Genomic DNA, 22594 nt, shown 5'->3' on the forward strand with positions numbered 1-22594 from the left:
CCTTAGTTTTTTATTTCAATTCGAACTGCCAGCCTTCTGATCGGCAAGCCCTAGGCTCTGCGGTTTAACCCACAGTGCCACCCGCATCCCTATCCTCTATATTCACATTTCTCATACCATGAAATTTTTTATACACCTCTGTCATGCTGCCTCCAACTCGCCTCTTCTCTAAACTAAAAAAGCCCAAATGCTGCAACCTTTCTCCCCGTAGGGGTTCCTCATCTTGGTTGCCCCTTTCTGAACCTTTTCCAAACTCTGCACGGTCTTCCAAATATGGACATGCCATAGATCTGTCCAGCACTCTGTTCTCACAGTGGCCAGCAAACAGCAAACAAAGCCCGAATGCACTCTGCTCACCTGCAATTCCCAGCAACACAATACCAGCATTTACGAGATTTTGTAAATGCTGGTATAACAAACAGTCTCTACTACTGAGTTCCCCGTTGTCTGTTTTTGATTGTAAGCTTCTTGCAGGCAGTCAACTACTTCTGGTTATGTCACTTTGTTAAGTCGTCATTTATTCTGCAATGTACTCTAAACAGCAAACACCGCAAGTGCTTATAACAGTGTTTGCTGGGGAAACACATAATTCTCATAATTCTCATATTCCTTACCTGGCATTTTGCTTGGTGGGGAAGAGCTGGGTTGCGCATGATGGGGGGAATTGTGGGAGAGCAAAAGGTTCATGCTGTGAGGTTGGCCCGTGCTGTAAGCATCCATAGCCAGCTTCTGACGAAAAGCCTCCTCTTTCCTCCGGTTCGCAAACCAGTTGTAGACCCGGACTTCCGTCACCAAATTCGAACCCAGTCCATGTGCCTTAGAGGGGGATACACCCCGCTGGTGGCATTCTGCCCTAGGAGGAGAAAAATAAAGAGAGCTCATTGAGAAAGCTTGCAATAAAAGCCTTCGGTAGGCAACCAGAGCTATCCTGGCACTGCTGGATCAGGCCAGTGGTCCACCTAATTCAGCATCCTGTTCTCACAGTGGCCAACCAAATGCCTATGGGAAGCCCACAAACAGGACCTGAGCACAACAGGATCCGTCCTTCCTGTGGTTTCCAGCAAACAGGCATTCAGAAGCATACTGCCTCCAGCAATGGAAGCACTTTAAAGACATAATGAATTTATTATGGGATAGGCTTCTACGGATGACAGATTCCACCGGCGTTCAGAAAACCTTATGAGGACTTAATGGAGGTAACAGTGGCTGTCTAGATGCTGCTGATGTGTTACAAGTTGAGCTGTTGAGCTGATTTCTTACGAGCTCAGAACTAATATTATGAGGCACTTGTAACAGTTTAGTGTGGCAGCACCTACAATTTGAAACTCCCTGCCTATTGACATCAGGTAGTGCCTTTGCTGTACTCCTTCCGGCACCTGCTAAAAAAACGTTTTCGTTCAGGAAAACCTGTTTTCCTGATATGGATATGTAAAAGCTAAAATGTGCTTTGTTTTTAGCTTAACTCTTGATTTTACTTATATTTAGGATTGCACACACACACACACACACATTTTTAACTTTAGTCTTTTATTGACTTTTTAAAATAATAAATGGCTTAGAATTTTGATTTACAGTCAATTGGTATATAAATTTTGCCACATAAATAAACAAAAGTCCCATCATTCCTGACCACTGGCCACACTCAATAGGGACTTATGGGAGCCGAAAACCCAAGGTGAAAGTCAAGCTTTGCACAGCAGGAGAGGGTATTTTGGTTCTATCAATCGCATGGCCTGGACTATCTTCTCTACCCCCAGAGCAATCTGAGCATCAGCAGGAACACCAGCTGAACAAAGCAAAAATGATCCAAGGCAGTGCTGATTGGTGCCCATTGGACAGGCAGAGGGGACCAATTCTAGTTTTGTCTCTATCCTCCTCCCTGCTGAGTTATACAAGGGCAACACTGAGACTGCGGAGGAAGATGACAGCCAGTCTCAACCCCTGGCCTGATGATTAGTAAGGGGGCAGGCGAGTTGGAGGCTTGCTGAGGGCAGACTGGGATTGGTAGGGCAGTTCTCCCAAACAGATCAGCCTCCACTTCACAAAGGGCTCTCAGGAATCCATAAGGATCCATCAGCCTCCAAGGTGGGACGTTCTGATAGGTTTACTGCAGAAGGAAATTAACATACTTATATAAAACGTGGCCTTCCTTTTAAGCCATGTTATTACAGAAAAGAGAGACTCTAAATAAAATAAGTACTATAACAGGTTGGTGTTTTTAATTTGAGACAAATTTAAATTTGCCTGCCTGTTGAGATCAAGGAGGCATTGTCACAGGACTCTTTCTGGTGCCTGCTAAAAACTTACTTGTTTACACAAGTTTACCCGGATGCTTAGAACAGGCATAGGCAAACTCCGGCCCTCCAGATGTTTTGGAACTACAATTCCCATCATCCCTAGCTAACAGAACCAGTGGTCAGGGAAGATGGGAATTGTAGTCTCAAAACATCTGGAGTTTGCCTATGCCTGGCTTAGAAGGTTGAAGTTTCATTTGTTTTAGCAATTAAACTTTTTGTGTTTTGAAGTGTGGTTGTAAATTTTTCTTGATTTCCTTGTTTCATCTTTTTGCAAAATGCTTTTAGTTTTTTTGCAGTCAAGCGTTGTATAAATCTTATGAAATACTGTACATTAAATAAATATTTGTTTGCTTAAATCATCATATTTATCATCATCAATCTTTAAAAAGGCTACATGGGAACTTGTGCGGATGGAACGAAAGTACAAAAATGCATTCAAATTATTTCTGAAACTGCTCCAGGCATATAATAGTGATGTAAAGGTTGTTATTCACCACGAACCCTTTCCAGCACATCTTTTTAAAATGCATAAACACATGCCTATGAATGCTTCTGGGGCCTTCTAGCCCCCTCCCAAAGGGTGTGGGTATATAAACCTCTGCCTTTTGCATGGCTGAAATACAACCTACTGTAAAATGTAGGGATCATACCATTGCTTTGCCCAGGTCTGCAGTAGTGACTGGTTGCACATCACCAAATGCTGCCCTCAATGAAATATTGCCATTGGACTGGAAAAAGTTGCTCAACTCAACACTAGGAGCTCAACCGTTGTATTTAATCCATGTCAATATTGTATTTTTATATCGTCATAATCTGCCCTGGGGCCATTTTTGTGAAGAGCGGCTTGTAAATCCCAATGAGAATAACCAGATTATATTTTGCTTTCAGCCACCTACAGAACCAAGGGCCATTATACATCCCTTGTGGAGGCCCCGTTAACTACGAACCCCACAGTTTGGGATCCCCTCCAAACCTGTGCCAAAGTTTTGCAGTGAAAACCCCACGTTTGGGCACAGGTTTGGAGGGGGATCCCTAATTTGGGGGTCCATTGTTAACAAGCCTCCTCAGGAACTGAATTTAACTTGGTGGAGGGCTGAGTCTCAAACTCCTGCAGGCGTTACCCTCTTCCCGGGTAGTTTTTTCCTCTCCAGTTGTTGACTTATTCTAGATGGTGAGAATACCAGGTTCTTTTTCCTTTGACACAGGACGTGCCAGACACTTCACACAATGGGGGTTAACGAAAACAATGCAGGCTTTGCCCTCTGCCAACAACTAATTAGAAGCAAGACAGGGGGGAAGACGCCTTTGTCTTTTGTGCAGGGTTTAAGTTTTAGGCGTTTATTTCCCCCCCTTATTTCTGTTTACCTGTTGCACTCCTCAACCAGGGCCTCCCTTTCCTCCTTGTTGGGGTTCTTTTGCCGGTCATAGGCCTGGTACAAGATCTGCTGCGAAGCGGGGCCCCACTTGAACCGGTTCCGCCTCATCTTCTTGCTGGGCGTTTCAGCGCAGGGGTCGTCCAGCTGACCCACCCCCTGGCTTTGCTGGTTGAACTCTGGAAAGAGAAACAGCAGCTGATCTTGACTGCTTTTGTCTGTCATATTTCCCGAACCCTGGACTGTCTGGTTGAATTCTGAAAAGAGAAAGGAGCAGATTTTGATCGGGCCTATAGCCGCCGCCACTCAACAAGAAAACCTTCATTGCACAAGAGTTCACTTCACTTCATGGAAGTCAGCCAGTATGAGCAAGCTTCTCCTATATGCATAGCTGTCAATGTTTCCCTTTTTTAAGGGAAATTCCCTTATTCCAAATAGGATTCCTCGCAAGAAAAGGGAAAAAGTTGACAGCTATGCCTATATGATGTAATTTGCTGAGGCAAACTAGGCCCGCATCTGGGGCAAGGGTAGTCTTAACGTTAGGGTTGCCATATTTCAAACAGTGAAAACCCGGACAGAAGAAAAAGTTGTTGGCTTGGCAACCTCTGAATGTTATTGGACTACAACTCCCATCAGCCCCAGGGACAGGAATGATGGGAGCTGGAGTCCATCCACTCCTGGAGGACACTGCCCTTGGCTATTCCCCTGACGTGCTTTTGAATTGCTAGGTTAAGTGTGGGGAGAGCAGGCAACAACCCCTCTGGAGATCTTATTTGGCCCAAGGGACTGCAATTGCTTCCCACTACAACAATTACGATCCTCCATTTTGTACAGATTGTGTGATTAAGGAAACACGTCGAGCTTTTAAAAACCTCTTTCCAGCGAAGGAAGGCACATGACGGGCCCATTTCTTTGAACGTGCTACAGTGAATTGGTGAGCTGGAAACCTGCTTTCAAGCAGAGAAGCCGCAGATGGGAGCAATCTGCAGGAATATTTCTGTGGAGTTGCAGCCCCAATGTCTCCCTGTTTCCAAACAGGGAGACGTTGTGGCTACAGAGTGAGGGGCTTTAGTAAACAATGGAAGTGGTGAGCACACTAGTTTCTGACAAAAAAAAATGGGGAGAACAGTGCGTCTAAATTTTACCTCATAGGTGCAAATGCTAGAAACATATTTTTTAAAATGGGAATCTGGGGGTTATGTTTCATCAGGTCGGGGACTGCCCCCTTACCCGCCCCATGTATATTCATGAACAGAAGGGAATGCTTAACCCTTCTTGGGATTCACCCCCCAAAGCTATTTTTCTTCCACTCCAAGCTCACATTGAGATGATCCCAGCTAAAAGAAAAAGTAGCCTCCCCTTCCACCAGGTGTTTTTTCCCTTGAAAATTGCTCAGTGGCAGTCCACGTTCAAAGGCCCAGGCTCGACATATAGTTTTCCACCCCAAGACAAGCAATGTTGAAACTTCAATCTAGCGAGGGACAAATAGCTCAAAAAGGCTCCAGGGTGCTTATTGTTTATTTGTTCACTTATTGCATTTAGAGAATTCCCCGCCCTTTCGTTAAAAAAATCCCCCTGACAGCTGAATAATAATAATAATGATAAAAGACATACAATAAATACCCTTTGTTTGTAGGCAATAACTGTATTTTCTTAGCTATTAGCCATGGCAAAATTGTTTGTAGGTAATAACTGTATTTTCTTAGATATTAGCCATGACAAAATAGAAAGCAAAAAGCTAAACAAGTTTAAAAATTTCAACACAAGAGACATAGAAGAGCAGAATACTGTAATAAAATCTGGCTGAGCCAATAAAAGCGACTTATTCAATATGCTAGGAAAATTTAAAAAGACATTAGATTTGGGGCCAAGCAAACCTCCCTGGGGAGGGAATCCTACATATGGGACCACCAGCTGTGCCCCCCCCCTTGTATACAGAATGCCCTCTCTCAATCCAGAAGTGGCAGGAGACTAGAGGAAGTTGACTACCAAGCCAGGGCTTGTGTGTAAGAAGCAGGCAGCTGATCTCAAGTTAAGCCCTTTAGGTCAGGGGTGGGGAACATCTGTAGCCCTCCAGATGTTCATGGACTCCATCTCCCATCAGCCCATCCAACAGAGTCAGTGGTTAGGGCAAGCCCACACAGAAGGGGCAGCCGGGAACACTTGCCCCGGGCCTTGGAGGGCTGTGCCAGACTTATGTTGTCATGCCAAGAACACCCCATGGCTCCTTGCCACCCCAGGTCTCAGACAAGCCCTAGAAGGGACCTAGCTTCAGGCTATAATTCTGTGTACGCTTAGGTCCCATCTGCACTAGACTTTTAATGCAGTATCATACCAGTTTAAATTGCTGTGGACCCCAAGTATGGGTTCTTATGTAGCCAAAATCCATGCAGAAGAAGCCGACTTGGAAGAACCCAAGGTTTGCACAAGTACAAAAGATTTATGGCGGGAGATCTCAGTGCAAACTGAGAATCGTAAGTGGGCACAGAATACTGACTGACTGAGAGGGGCAGAAAAGCAGGAGGTGGAAAGGATTGTCTGATTTAGGGTATGACTGGCTGCCTGCCTGTTACCCTCAATAGGAGGAGAAGCCACAAACTAACCAAAAGCTACGACAAACTGCAGCTGCGTTCACAGCATAATGTGAAGTCATGGGTTTTGTTTTACCAGTTGGTTCAAGCAAACTGTGAGTTGTCTCACAGATGAGCAAACAAACCAAGGTATGTTTCGCCAGAGCTTTTTGTTTTCCAGCTGCTCTTGACAAGCATTTGAGGTGACTGCCCCAACAAGGCATGCTTATTCAAGGCTTGGGCTCAGAGGTGTAACAAACCATGGTTATAAGCCATCAGCAAGCCATGGTGCTTGAGCAGAGGCTAAATGGGCCACCAGTCAAGGCCACCACAGGATCCTACACTGAAGATCGTATGAATCAGGGAGTTTCACTTGAATGACTTCCAAGGTCCTGTCCAACTCTGTATGGTTCTGTGTCTCTAGAGAGGTTGGTCTTAGCCCCTTGGCCCACCAGCACCCTAATCAAGTCGTGAGTTTGAACTGCCTGTAAGGTTGACATTTTCTCTCTCTGGGCTTGCATACACCAGAGAAAAATGTGGATTTGCACCAGCCTGTTTCCCCATTAATTTAGGGACATCAATATGATGTCCTCCCCATCCCAGATCTCTCCCTGCTTTAAATGTGGGCCTTTTTGATCTTTGGAAATTTTGAAACAGCCAGATATCGAAAATCTTGCATTTAAAACGGAGGTGGGTCCAGGAAAACTCTGGAATGATGTTCACATTTTGGTCTTGTGTGGACAAACTCTCTTTCTCTTCCTAGCACCCGAGAAATTCAGAAGGTTAAGCTTTTCCTGCATGTTGAAAACCTGAGCTGCTATATTTCTGCCTTTTGTGTGGCTGTTTAAATTCTCAGAAATTTTGCCAAGATAAAAAGAAAAGAGGTGGGGATTTTTTAAGGTGGGGCAAGAATCTTATACGTGTTGGCTAACTGAGAAGCTCTGATCTACCTCAGATCTATTCATCAAAAACAGTGATAATTATACTTTGCAATGCCTCCTTGGTATCTCGTGCCCTGCTTAAACCTGGTGCCATAAAACAAAAGAAAGCAAAACAAAAGTCAACCAGTTTATCTTTGGATGTGTCAGAACGCAACCAGCTAATTGGATCACTCTGTCTGCATGACATTGTCCTCCCCAAGGCAATCGTGCTGCATTTTGACACAATAGCCTATTTAAATTTACTCAGATCTCTGTAGACAAGCCTGGAAGGTAATTCTACCAGAGAAGAAAGCCCGGGTTGCTCTTCCGGTGCCACAATGCCAAACAACAAAAACAAAATGAAACGTTTGTGTATGGGATTGGCCGGGGGGGGGGGGGGGAGAGCAGAGATGACAGAAACCCAACTTTCCAGATGGGAGGTGACAGAATATGTGGCACAATCCTATAAACAGCTACTCAAAACTAAGTCCCACTGAGCTCAACGGGGCTAATGCCCAGATAAGTGATAACAAGATTATCTTAGCCTCAGCTCCCTGATCAATAGGGTAGGTGAGGCTCAGTGATAGAGCACTCAGAAGCTTTTGTCCTTTGTCTGCAGATCACGGTGGAGCAGGATGAAGTGCAGTTCTCCAAATACTGTTGGACTAACACTCCCTTCACATTGGCCATGCTAGCTGGGGGATGATGGGAGTTGTAGTCTAATAACATGTGAAGAGTGGCACAGGTCCCCCATCCCCTGAAACAGAAGGGTAGCCCAGGAAGCTGCCTTAATACTGAGTAAGACCAATGGTCTGTCTAGCTCAGAGGTCAGCAAACGTTTTCAGCAAGGGGTGGGTCCACTGTTCCTCAGACCTTGTGGGGGGCTGGACTATATTTGGGGGGGGTGAACAAATTCCTATGCCCCACAAATTACCCAGAGATGCATTTTAAACAAAAGGACACATTCTACTCATGTAAAAACACGCTGATTCCCGGACCATCCGTGGGCCGGATTTAGAAGGCCATTGGGCCGGATCTGGCCCCTGGGCCTTAGTTTGCCTATCCTGCCTAGTTCACTATCATCCATGCTAAGGGTAGCCATCATGGTATAGCCCAGATATTTTGGATTAACTACAACTCTCATCGGCACGAGCCAGCATAGCCAATGCTCAGGGATGATGGAAGCCATAATCAATATTGGCTGCCTCGGTCTACTTGGAATCATAGGATTGTAGAGTTGGAAAGGAGACAGAGGGCCGTCTTAATCCAAACCCCTGCAATGTGGGAATCTCAAACACATGGTCCTCCCATTGGAAACCATACCAAACCTTGCTTAGCTTTGCAAATGTGCTAGAACATTTTCTAATCTTGCCTGGAGATGCTGCAGATTGGTACCCTATGACTGGAATAAGGTAAAGGTAAAGGGACCCCTGACCATTAGGTCCAGTCATGACCGACTCTGGGGTTGCGGCGCTCATCTGGCTTTATTGGCCGAGGGAGCCGGCATACAGCTTCCGGGTCATGTGGCCAGCATGAGTAAGCCGCTTCTGGCGAAGCAGAGCAGCGCACGGAAATGCCGTTTACCTTCCCGCCGGAGCGGTACCTATTTGTCTACTTGCGCTTTGATGTGCTTTTGAACTGCTAGGTTGGCAGGAGCAGGGACTGAGCAATGGGAGCTCACCCCGTTGCGGGGATTCGAACCGCCGACCTTCTGATCAGCAACTCCTAGGCTCAGTGGTTTAATCCACAGCGCCACCCGTGTCCCTATAATGGCTGGAATAAAAACCACATGATCTCTGGTTACTGGCTACATTGGCTGGGGTTAACAGAAGAAGAGCCCTGCTGGATCAGGCCCATCTAGTCCAGCATCCTGTTCTCACAGTGGCCAACTAGATGCCCCAATGGGAAGCCCACAAGCAGGACCTGAGTGCAACAACACTATTCTCCTCACTTGGGGTTCCCAGCAATTGGCATTCAAAGGCACATTGCCTCAGGCAGTGGAGGTAGAGCGCAGCCAACGTAGAACATCCTTCTGTGGTGATGGAACTGCAGCATCTCAACCGCATGGCAAGTGCATGTCAGCAGGTCACCAGCTGGAACCCAGTCTCTTGTCAAGTTACACAATGTGGATGCATGCACACAAACACACGCAACAACTGCAAAAAGAAAATATGTACTTACGCCGGAGAATCTCCCTCTGCTTCCGGACGTACCACGTATAGAGAGCCGCCCGCTTCTGCGTTTTCATGGGCGTCCCCTTGTTGAGATGTTGCGAGAGATGGGACTGATTCAGCCCAGTGACATCCACCACCTCCCTCTGGGGGATGTTGTGTTGCTGCATGTAACCCTTGATCATCTTTGCCGCTCGCCAAGGGTCCTCGCTAAGAAAGGGGGGAAATGACAGTTAACCTCTGCTCTGTAGAAGGCACTAGAAGAAATAGTTTTAGGCATGTAAAATGTTTGGAGTGTTGAGGATCAAAAAGTAGGGTGGGGAGTTATGCTTTTTCCCTTGAGGGGAAAGCACATTTGGAGAGAAATTTGTTTAAAATTTACCTGATGACTCAACCCAGGGTGGTTCTAAAATATTTGCCGCCTGAGGCTGAATAGCAAAACAGCATCCTTTCCCCCGCCCCCAACAAAGGTACCCAGGCCAAAGAGCTGTTTGACAGTGGAACAGACTCCCTCAGGATGTTGTGGACTCTCCTTCCTTGGAGGTTTTTAAGTAGGGATTGGATGGCCATCTGTCATGGATGCTTTAGTTGAGATTCCTGCATTGCAGAGAGTTCCCCATTCCTCTCAGTAAAAATGCAACAACAACAACAAATAATTAAATAACTATTTGCTGCCCTTTCATGTCACCCGAAGCATCTGCCTAGGCAAGCCACTTCACAATGCCTAATGGCAGGGCCGGTCAGAAGCTGACTAGAAGCCATGATGCAATGATGCAGGACAGAATTAGCCATTCATAGATTCAGGTCTTTAAATAAGCCAAGAAACCCACTTGTACGTACACAAACACATACACGAAGTTATTTGTGTTTTGACTTTTATAAAATGAATCATAGAGCTACTCTGGGAAATTCTAGATACACATTACTGGTTCTAACTGGAAATCACTCCAAGGCTGACTCAAGTGTGTGAAGAAGACGCATAACACTCACAGCCTGAAATTTCACCTCAGATGTGATGGCCTCCCGTTTGCTCTGCTCTCAAGGGCTGACCTCCGTTGTGAGGTAAAACTTCATGCCCTCATTTTGAGGGAGAAATATAGAAATTGCCTCTACCTTCCTGATTTTTTAAAAAATCACCAGAGCGTGTTGAGTTACTCATGGACCAAATTACAGGTCTCTAGGACATGTGAAAGTACGTAGTCTAATAATGTTGGCATCCCATAAGAGAGTGGCATTTAAATTTCACACATTATCTCACACTGGGCATTGCAAAATGGCCACTCACCACTATTACCAATATGAAGTCCAGAACGGGGCAGTAGCTGCCTGAGGGTGGCCAGATTCATCTTTGTGATTAATCCACATCTGAGCAGGACGTTGAAGCTTCAACAGGTGGACAAAGCGCTTCAATGTGGGAAGGGGGGCGTAAATAAGAGTATCCACCGTCTGCACTCAGTGTGGAAATTAAATGTAAACTCCTCTGGCCTTCAGTCCCCTCACAAGTACCCCACACCAAAAAAAATTATCCTGCCACATTATTCTTTTAAAATGTCTTTTTATTGCAACAGACCAATATGGCTATACATCTGGAGTTTGTCACTAACCAACTGAAAATGTTGCCTCTGAACATTTTCTCACTCTACCAGGGAGTGCACAGTTGACAGTGGCAACTTTTCTTACAAAACCACACCACTTTGCGATCTCTTTTATTGCCTTGCGTACCCAGAGTTATTGGATGGAAGTCAGGCCCTTTGCTGAGTCACAGAAACGTACGATAGCTACATGCACGAGGTCAGGAAAACACACCAATCCTCCGACAAACATTGGAAGTTGCCCAATCACAGGCGGCTTGCGGGTTTGTGGTTTCGGATAAGTTTTGTCACTGAGTTTACCTGCCCTGCTCTCCCTCCCTCAGAGTCTCAGCCATCTTCACAACAAGGGTAGGCAAATAAAACCCCACAACATCCTCCCAAGAAATATGCCAAGAATTTATTCTCCTGGATTATAAAAAAACACACACCCTGGCTCTCTGGATTAAGAAAACCTATCTTAACTATATCTGCACTGACATACAAAGGGGATTCTGCCGAGTCAGGCATAGCAGAGACACAAACTTCTTCCTCCAAAATCTGCCCTTTCCCTCAGTGCCAGCCACCGCCTGTCTCATATCTGTTAAGGGTTCCTTGAAATCGGTGGGGGGTTTTGTGGGTACATTCTACAATATGTTTTCGACCCAATAATTGAGCATTTGTGGTGGATTTATCCTGTTTTCGTTGGTGCCGTGGGGCGTCCCTAGTGGTACATCCCATTATTGCTGTCTGGAAGAGGTAAGGTAAAGGTAAAGGGACCCCTGACCATTAGGTCCAGTCGTGACCGACTCTGGGGTTGCAGTGCTCATCTCACTTTATGGGCCAAGGGAGCCGGCGTACAGCTTCCGGGTCATGTGGCCAGCATGACTAAGCTGCTTCTGGCGAACCAGAGCAGTTTACGGAAACGCCGTTTACCTTCCCGCCAGAGTGGTACCTATTTATCTACTTGTACTTTGACGTGCTTTCGAACTGCTAGGTTGGCAGGAGCAGGGACTGAGCAACGGGAGCTCATCCCGTCGCGGGGATTTGAACCGCCACCTTCGGACCAGCAAGCCCTAGGCTCTGTGGTTTAACCCACAGCACCACCCGCGTCCCTGTCTGGAAGGGGTACAGCGCAACAAAAGCAGAGCAAAAATAAACCAGAATATTGGTGGTATCAGAAAGCAATGGGATTTCAGCAGGCAGTTGCAGGATATGTGTTGTTTGGCAACGAAGCAGCAGGCACAAACAGCGTTGAAAAGCAGGACCGTGTGGGACTGACCCTAATACTAAAACGATAAAAAATAATCATGAACACACAATAAAAATGGTGTCTGGAGATATCCCAAGTTACAAAGTGCCGCTAGACTCTCTGTTACTTTTTTGTAACTAACCAGTAACAAAACGCCGTTGTATGAAGTGTTTCTCACACATCCAAGAACTGTTCTTTACCCCTCACAGCTACAATTCCCAATATTCTTTGCAGGGCGAGGGAATGTGATCTAAATGTGCTTTTAATTGTATGGTGTTTATGGAGCCTGTGCCAGCCATGCCTTCCTCCATGGTACTCCAATCTGTTCCCCTCCACCTCCAGTTCTTCATTTCCCTCCCCATCCACATTGCCACGAGTCCCAAAGTGCTGCAAGGCTCAGGAGTGCAGTGGCAGACCTTAAGACAGATGACGGAGGATGGGGAACAGGAGGATGAGACCAGGGTGGAATCTAAAAAACGTTCTGAAAATGATTTTTTTAAAGCGTTTTTAAAAATACATTGAATTTTCCATAAGGCTCACCATCGCCATCTAGTGTCACATTGTATATTGCATGTAAAACATACTCCAAACGTTGTATTTGCAGCTGTATAGCTGAGTCCCAGGAAAGAGACTGGAGGAGGCATGTACCGGTACTTCTCCCTTTCCAGGATTAAGCTTGTCCTTGCTAAGGAACCAGGACTCCCATCTACCCTCTTCCCTCATGGGGACATGAGCCAGCTACTGAATCCACGGAGGGTGCCAGCCAACCACTAGGGCTGGAGGAACCGGAGTCAGAAACCCTGGAGAGATGCTGCCAATCAGTGTGGGCAATACTGAGCAGGACATATTAATGGTCTGACTCAGCTACCTGTGTTCCTAACATAGTGAGCAAGCTTTCTTGAGTTCCTATGAAAGGCATTATTATCATGCTGTTATTACTTCCGGTTTTGTTTTTTTTTAATGATCTAACAAGGTTATCCTGCCGACTACGATGCTTTCTAAGGGACTCGGGTAGCGCTGTGGGTTAAACCACAGAGCCTAGGACTTGCCGATCAGAAGGTCGGCAGTTCGAATCCCCGTGACGGGGTGAGCTCCCGTTGCTCGGTCCCTGCTCCTGCCAACCTAGCAGTTCAAAAGCACATCAAAGTGCAAGTAGATAAATAGGTACCGCTCCGGCGGGAAGGTAAACGGCGTTTCCATGCGCTGCTCTGGTTTACCAGAAGCGGCTTAGTCATGCTGGCCACATGACCTGGAAGCTGTATGCCGGCTCCCTCGGCCAGTAAAGTGAGATGAGCGTCGCAACCCCAGAGTCGGCCACGACTGGACCTAATGGTCAGGGGTCCCTTTACCTTTAACATCTTCAGAAGGGGTTGGGAGAGCTTTCCTGCCAGATGTCCAGGACAGCTGCTGCCAGTCAGTGTAGACAGTACTGAGCTAGACAGTGCAAAGATCTAACTCAATATAAGGCAACTGCCAATGTTAATTAAGTCATCCAGCAGAGGTTGGTCCCCTATGAGCTAGGTATTCACCATTATTATTATTATTCAATTAATTTATTAATCACCTTCTAAACCACCATCTCCAAGTGATTTACACACAAATAATTTAAAATCATTTAAAACCCAACAACAACAAACACATATAAAACAAGAATAAAACTGTTACAAATGAACACTAATGGTAAAGACCCATTTGTCCATTTACCCACTGGAATAAGTAAGTCTTCAGCTTTTTCTGGAAAGTGCAGATAGTGAGTGCCTTTTGTATCTCAACAGGAAAAAGCTATTCCACAGGGCAGGGGAAGCCACACTAAAAGCCCTGCTGCTCTGCATTACTATGGAGGGAACTTCTGTAAATTTTGGACCTTGCATGAAAGACTGTCCCCGAAGTTTGCAGTGATCTGCCAGGTATATAAGAAATAAGGCAATCTCTCAAGCAGCCTTAACAGTGACATCCTTAACTTGGTTTGATAGCAAATCAGCAACCAGCTTGCAAATCCTGAAAGCAAGCTGTTATATGCTGGCAATAGCTTGCCTCCAACAAGCAACCTTGCCACTGCATTCTGCACCAACTGCAGCCTCCAGATCAGTCCCAAGGGTAGCTCCATGTAGAGTGCATTGCAGTATTCCAACCGCGAGGTTACCAATGCAGAGACAACTCTGGTCAAGATACTCTGGAAGCTGTATGCCTGCTCCCTTGGCCAGTAAAGCGAGATGAGCGCCGCAACCCCAGAGTCGGCCACGACTGGACCTAATGGTCAGGGGTCCCTTTACCTTTACCTAACAAGGTACCTGAAAGCTTAATAGCAATAACAACTTGTTGCATAAAACAGTGAAGTGATCAGACCACTGTCCCCACTGTGGAAGGACATGTGGATCCAGAATTGGCCTCCACAGTCACTTACGGACTCATTGTTAAAACCGTGTTTATGGAAGACAATCTTACTCAGCTACGAGTGATCGCAGAAGAAGAAGAAGAAGAAGAAGAAGAAGAAGCGTACACATTGAAAGCACATTTATAGCATATTTCTCCCCTCCCCCAATAATGGGAAATGAAGTTAAGAGTGCTGGGAATTGTAGCTCTGGGTGTAAACTACTGTTCCCAGGATTCTTTTCAGCGTGTGTGCTTTAAATGTATGGTAGGTACGATGTCCTAGATGCCCTTAAAGAATAATCGAATGTGTCATGAAACGTGTGTCCATACTCCCTAAATCAAAGATGGGTCTTCCAGGTGTTGGGCTACCTTCAACCCTAGCCAGCAGGACCAGTGATTATGACAGCCATGGTCCGGCAGCATCTGTAGAGACACGGGGCCACCGCCCCTACCCTAGGTGGCAAAATAAGTTCTCATGGGATGGATGTGTGCTTATTATTTTGTGCTTATCACCCGGTACACAGAGGGCCTGTGGGCCTGAACTAGGCTCCCTACCGCCAGCCTCTTCTCCAGGTACAAAGGCTCCCTTTAAAGCAAACAGGGACCTGGTTGCAAAAGCCTCTTTGGGGCCATGGGATTGATCTTTTGTTTGCACAGGAGGGAAACTTTGCCCTGACACTGGAAACCCTGGAGCACTAAGGGCAGGGACTCTGTGGGTCGTCTCCATCCCAAACTGCACTGGGGAGAGGACTGAACCTGCAGTGGCATCATGATTCAGGTTGTGTTTCCTCAGCTGAGGTCTACCTCTTCACCGCTCTTGGATATTCATTTGATCCAGGGGAGGGGAGCCTCTGGCTCAGAGGCTGGAAATGGGCTTCCAATTCTCTTTATCGGGCACGTAGGAGTCTCTGCAGCCCATGCCAGCCACTGGTCCACCTTGGGTGTTTTGTTTAGCTGGAATCTGTTCTTGATAATATCTCCTCCTTGCCCAGATGAGAGAAGTGAGTGGTTGTGCATGGGCAGGAACACCTGGTTTATTCATAGTTGGAATGTTGGCTATTCCACAAAGGTAAAAGCCACATCTCTCTTGCTCTGCCCACTTGCTCTGCCCATCAACTTTTTCTCTGGCCTCTCTCCACTATGGGCATGTGGTCCCTGGAAAGCTGCTCACGAGAGAAAGCGGCCCTTGCGCCCCTCCCAGGTCAGCTAGCAAAAAAGTTAAGCAATCACAGTTAAACAGATTCAAAGAAAAACATTAAAATGAGAATATTAAAAGCAGTCAGCTGATTTTTTTTAAAAAATAGCAATCAGCACAAAAGCAATGTACAGAATATTTTAAAGCCGGGGTAGTGGTGTTGGAAGATGGAAGACATTGCATTGAATATTTATACTGATTTTTAATGGCATTTTATTGCTTCTTTTATGTCTTCTATTGTATTTTGCAATAAAAGAAGCAATAAGTATACAACTGAAAACCATTCAACATCAAACACAGTGAACCGCAATCAACAGAAAACACAGAAAAACACACCAAGAGACCCTAAGCAATTTTCAAATGGTCCGTGCGGGTAAAAAAAGAGGAAGGAACCGCCGCTCTAATATTAATATAGGTTATAGGTCCCCCATGGACCAGGAAGTTGCATCTCTGGGTGGCCTTCAAACAGCAAACTCCTGTTTGCTTTTTAATTATGCACTGAAGACTGGTCTCTTTTGGTCGTCTGCTTTATGAGCCATGAGAACACACAATTTAGTCAAGTCACAAGAACTGTCATTACAGTCCACCACCACCACCCCTCCACCCCATGACCTGGGGGGGGGGGAAGGAAGGAAGAAAGAAACAGCTTTTAGGCTGAACAGCACCAGGTAAGCTATACTGTGACATCTCTGACTCAATCCAGTTCATAACCAGTCTGCACTCATAATCAGATGTGGAAAATCACCTCCTACCCCAACATAGAAGGCAAAAAGACAAAAGAAACAGGTGATCAAGTAAGGTGGGGAACCTCAGGCCCAGAAGTCAAATGTGGCCTCTGGACCTCTCTGTCTGGCCCTCAAGAAGTCTCTCCCCACACCTCACCCCCCACTAGCACAGTATTGCACCCAAAATCTTTTTTGCCTGTCTGGAATGAGTCCTTGGACTGTGATAACGCCTCTCACTTGCCTGAATGAAAGATAGAGAGAGGGGTGGGAGTGTGTGTAGGAAACAGCCGAGTACTATACAAAGGTAATATTTACATTTGCTGCTTAGACCACTTTTACCTCTGGCCCCACCCACCACTGGCCCCTGCAGCGTTGATCAGTAGGGAATGAAGGCCTAAGAGTGAAAAAATTACCCCAGTCCTGAATTACTGGGATGGGTGGGAAAGGATCTCTTCCAAAACACAGGTACTCCCCTACCAAACTACCCAAAATTATGTCCCAGGTGCATGATAATTCCTCAACAGTGTCTATCTTTGGTTGTTACATGTTTCAAAAGGGGAGGGGGAATAAAGACAACAATGTGTATAGAGGTTGAGTTGGATTTCCATTCCCTTCCCTTCCTGTCCCTTCTCCCCTTGTGTGTAACAGCAGCAGCAGCAGCCTGTAGGCAGCGACTGTCTTGATTTAATTCCTGCATTGAACTAGATGACCCATGAGGTCCCTTCTAACTCTATAATTTTACGATTCTATGAATTGATTAAACCACAGAGCCTAGCACTTGGTTCGAATCCCCGCGACGGGGTGAGCTCCCGTTGCTCGGTCCCTGCTCCTGCCAACCTAGCAGTTCAAAAGCACGTCAAAGTGCAAGTAGATAAATAGGTACCGCTCCGGCAGGAAGGTAAACGGTGTTTCCGTGCGCTGCTCTGGTTTGCCAGAGTCATGCTAGCCACATGACCCGGAAGCTGTAGGCTGGCTCCCTTGGCCAGTAAAGCGAGATGAGTGCCACAACCCCAGAGTCGGCCATGACTGGACCTAATGGTCAGGGGTCCCTTTACTTTTACTTTTTTAAGCTGCCCTGGGCGCCTTCTTGGCTGAAGAGTGGGGTACAAATGCACTAAACAGATAAATTTATCTACCTGCCCTGTGGAACTCCCTCCTACCAGATGTCAAAGAGAAAAATAACTACCAAACTTTTAGAAGACATCTGAAGGCAGCCCTGTTTAGGGAAGCTTTTAATGTTTAATAGGTTATTGTATTTTAGTGTTTTGTTGGAAGCCGCCCAGAGTGGCTGGGGAAACCCAGCCAGATGGGAGGGGTATAAATAATAAAATAAATAATAATAATTATTATTATTATTATTATTATTATTATTAAATAATAATCCCTGTACCACATGCTACAATGCAAGCCTATGGAAGCCTGTACAGGAGAGCTTTCCAAACTTTTCATATTGGTGACATGCATAATTTCGCGACACAGTAATTCAGTTTTACTAGCAAACTGGAGGTACAACTAACTCCTTATAAGAGATACGGACACATATGGCACAACACACCGACACACTAAAGTGTCGCAACACACAGTTTGGAAAGCTCTGCTGTACAGGGAAATGGAGCTGTCATTCGGAGATGAACCAAATACCATTTGTATTATAAAACTATAAACACAAACAGCAACACATGTGCTTTCTTACTCCTTTCATCCTGATTCTCAATATATACTTTACTCAAGAAGGAAGAAAGGATTGGAATACTATTTTGGAAAGGAAAAGCAGCTCTAAAATGCCACTAATCTACTACTTCCCAAAGCAATTTAGAAAATATCATCACAACAATATATTCTGTTCTTTCCCTTCTTTTCTACAAACTACTCTCTGGTCTTCAGCAGACCAAGATCACTAAAAATAATGGGTGACGTTGGGGAATTAGAATGCATTTAGGACAAGCAAATTCTAAATGGCTAAGGAAAATACAAGATATAGCAACTCAGATAAGGACAGAGACAGCTGCTCTAGTTTTCGTAAAGCAAAGACCGATTACAGTACAGATGTCAAAATCAGAAGGAAAATGCCATGAAACCGAATGGAACTTACTCGCAGGTTAAACGCATGCAAAGGTTTGTAGCCGTGCAGCGCACAATCCTATGCACGTCTCCTCAAAAGTAAGTCCCATTTAGTTCAGTGGGACTCAGTCCCAGGTAAGAAGAAGAAGAAGAAGAAGAAGAAGAAGAAGAAGAAGAAGAGGAAGAAGAAGAAGAAGAAGAGTAGTTTGGATTTGATATCCCGCTTAATCACTACCCGAAGGAGTCTCAAAGCGGCTAACATTCTCCTTTCCCTTCCTCCCCCACAACAAACACTCTGTGAGGTGAGTGGGGCTGAGAGACTTCAGAGAAGTGTGACTAGCCCAAGGTCACCCAGCAGCTGCATCTGGAGGAGCGGGGATCGAACCCGGCTCACCAGATTACGAGTCCACCGCTCTTACCCACTACACCACACTGGCGTGTATAGCAGGGCGGCAGAATCTTTTTTTAGCCTGAGGGCCACATTCCCTACTGAGCAACTTCCCAGGGGGCGTACACATGTGATGGGCATGGCAAAAGTGCACAGAACAACAAATGTACATTTTACCTTTGTGCTAGGAGATTCGTTTCTACACACACAGGTGCCGCAAATAACAATGGTAGCAACAGAACCCCCATTATCCTGGAATTGTAAAACAAAACAGAACACCTGTTTTCATATTTTTCTTCTCATCAGCCATGAGCTCCATACCTTGTTCAGTGGAGTTCAAATGAGGGGCATCCTGGATTATGGGTTATTATAAACCTGAGTGTTTTTACCTCTGTGTCACAGATTGAAGATAACCCCTGTTTGGCTGTGGGTGAGTCAAGTTGTTTACAATGTATGTTTAGTATTTTCAGACCTCCCTAGCAGGGAATGAAGATACGCCCAAGCGTACCAGGAAAGGCTGGTGTTAAATATTAAGGAAAACCATGGATTTAGATGAGCAGTTTGGCAATTAACAGCCAGCTGAGGAAAATTAGGGAATCTCCTTCCTTAGAGGTTTTTAAGGGAAAGTTTAGTGTAGCTTTGATTGAGTGTTTTGGGTACTGTCTTTGGTTATCCATTATCCAACTCCCTTTAACTCTCAGTTGAGGCCAAATCAGATATTTTCCATTTCTTCTCTCTCTTAGAAATATGAATATGCATTAAAAACAGTACTGCTTAATATGAAAAGATCGCAAGGCGATTTGCAACAACATTCATTAAAAATACAGTAACGGCATTAAAATAAATCCGACAGCAGTTAGCACAAAATTTAACTTTTAAAGGTTTTGACAAACTGCTGGGACTAGTTCTTCAAGCAATGTGTTCAGCACAGGTCAGGCGTTACACTTTTATTGCACACCTGTGCTCCTTGTGTGACATCTGCAACATTGCAAGTGCAAATAGACAGTGCCAGTGGTAACCTCACAGAAGGGATTTTGCTAACACACACCATACCCCCCCTTCTAATGCAATGCTTTTCAAGGGAATAAAATCCACAACTTCAAATTAGAATTAACTTACATATGCTAGGAACTGTTCAGGTATGGATCCAATTGCCTAGAGGGGTGAGCAGGCTCTGCCTTGCTGGAGAAGGCTGCATCTCAGTGGTAAGAGCATCTGCTTTGCAGGCAGAAAGTTAGATGATCCCTAACATCTTCAGAGGGACATGGGTGGCGCTGTGGGTTAAACCACAGAGCCTAGGACTTGCCGATCAGAAGGTCGGCGGTTCGAATCCCCGTGACGGGGTGAGCTCCCGTTGCTCGGTCCCTGCTCCTGCCAACCTAGCAGTTCAAAAGCACATCAAAGTGCAAGTAGATAAATAGGTACCGCTCCGGCGGGAAGGTAAACGGCGTTTCCATGTGCTGCTCTGGTTTACCAGAAGCGGCTTAGTCATGCTGGCCACATGACCTGGAAGCTGTATGCCGGCTCCCTCGGCCAGTAAAGTGAGATGAGCGTCACAACCCCAGAGTCGGCCACGACTGGACCTAATAGTCAGGGGTCCCTTTACCTTTAACATCTTCAGAAGGGGTTGGGAGAGCTTTCCTGCCAGATGTCCAGGACAGCTGCTGCCAGTCAGTGTAGACAGTACTGAGCTAGACAGTGCAAAGATCTAACTCAATATAAGGCAACTGCCAATGTTAATTAAGTCATCCAGCAGAGGTTGGTCCCCTATGAGCTAGGTATTCACCATTATTATTATTATTCAATTAATTTATTAATCACCTTCTAAACCACCATCTCCAAGTGATTTACACACAAATAATTTAAAATCATTTAAAACCCAACAACAACAAACACATATAAAACAAGAATAAAACTGTTACAAATGAACACTAATGGTAAAGACCCATTTGTCCATTTACCCACTGGAATAAGTAAGTCTTCAGCTTTTTCTGGAAAGTGCAGATAGTGAGTGCCTTTTGTATCTCAACAGGAAAAAGCTATTCCACAGGGCAGGGGAAGCCACACTAAAAGCCCTGCTGCTCTGCATTACTATGGAGGGAACTTCTGTAAATTTTGGACCTTGCATGAAAGACTGTCCCCGAAGTTTGCAGTGATCTGCCAGGTATATAAGAAATAAGGCAATCTCTCAAGCAGCCTTAACAGTGACATCCTTAACTTGGTTTGATAGCAAATCAGCAACCAGCTTGCAAATCCTGAAAGCAAGCTGTTATATGCTGGCAATAGCTTGCCTCCAACAAGCAACCTTGCCACTGCATTCTGCACCAACTGCAGCCTCCAGATCAGTCCCAAGGGTAGCTCCATGTAGAGTGCATTGCAGTATTCCAACCGCGAGGTTACCAATGCAGAGACAACTCTGGTCAAGATATCCCAATCCAGGAATGGCCATAGCGTCTCACCAACAAAAACTCCCTAGCCATCGAGGACAGCTGCACCTCCAGTGAAAGCTGGATCTCAGAGCACCCCCAAACTGCTGCTCCTTCAAGGGGACACATGACAAGCTATAGCTGCTGAAATCCCTCTTCTAAACCGGTATTAATAGTGCAGGAACCGTACCATCTTTTACACCACCATTAAGGTGGTCTACAGCCATACTACCCTGAACACACCTGATCTCGTCTTATCTCGGAAGCTAAGCAGGGTCAAGCCTGATGCTGGGAAAGATGGAGGGCACAAGGAGAAGGGGACGACAGAGGACGAGATGGTTGGACAGTGTTCTCGAAGCTACAAACATGAGTCTGACCAAACTGCGGGAGGCAGTGGAAGACAGGAGTGCCTGGCGTGCTCTGGTCCATGGGGTCACGAAGAGTCGGACACGACTAAACGACTAAACAACAACAACAAGATGCTACTGGACAATTTTATTATTATTATTTATTTTGACTGCATCAGACCAACACGGCTACCTACCTGAATCTAATAATATAAGGACTGTCTGGCTGGACCATACAATCTAGTCCAGCCTTTCTTTGCAGCAGGAACTAGCCAGATGTCCCAAGGGCAGAGATGGGGAACCTGTAGCCGCCTGATGTTGCTGAACCACAGCTCCCATCATCCGTGACCACTGGCTATGCTGTCTGGGGCTGATGGGATTTGAAGTCCAATGGCATCTAGCAGGCTTACAGGAAATTGTTTTTTTGTAACAGCTCCCCTATTAGCGTCCTTTGATTTCACAGTTCCATTTTCATCTCCACTCCCCGCCCAAGCATGAGACTCTATTAATCTCAGGGTCATGATCAAAAGATTCCTGCATTGCAGAGGGTTGGACTAGATGACCCGCATGGTCCCTTCCAGCTCTACCGTTCTATGATTCTAAGGATTGGGCGCCCCTTTCAACCAGCCACAAGTGTGGATCCAGCACCACCATATGAAAGGAAAGGCCCTAGCTCAAGGGTACAGCACCTGCCTTGCATGCAGAACTCCCCATGTTCAATTTGCAGCATATCTCCAGGTAGGGCTGGAAGAGACCCCTGCCTGAAACCATGGAGCGCAGCTGTCAGTCAGTGTAGACAACACTGGTCTAGAGGAACCATTGGTCTGACTTAGTATAAGGCTGATTGCTGTGTTCCAGGTAAGGTAAAGGTAAAGAGACCCTTGACCATTAGGTCCAGTCGTGGCCGACTCTGGGGTTGCGGCGCTCA

General features: G+C 45.8%; 1 protein-coding gene across 3 annotated transcripts in view; it reads right to left on the minus strand.

Annotated features, from left to right (window-relative positions):
- The window catches only part of HNF1B (HNF1 homeobox B), a 59961-nt gene that overhangs the window by 31252 nt on the left and 6115 nt on the right, over positions 1–22594 (minus strand). For 2 of the 3 annotated variants that reach the window (XM_080983022.1, XM_080983021.1), the window contains exons 2-4: positions 9342–9541; positions 3663–3927; positions 615–853 (exon numbers count right to left, since the gene is read on the minus strand). In XM_080983022.1, the coding sequence (XP_080839148.1) occupies positions 615–853; positions 3663–3927; positions 9342–9541 (704 nt within the window). The remainder of the gene's footprint in view (positions 1–614; positions 854–3662; positions 3928–9341; positions 9542–22594) is intronic. The other variant, XM_080983023.1, reaches the window with a different exon arrangement.

Source organism: Podarcis pityusensis (genome assembly GCF_964106645.2).
Source record: "Podarcis pityusensis genome assembly, chromosome: 15".
Taxonomy (NCBI): domain Eukaryota; kingdom Metazoa; phylum Chordata; class Lepidosauria; order Squamata; family Lacertidae; genus Podarcis; species Podarcis pityusensis.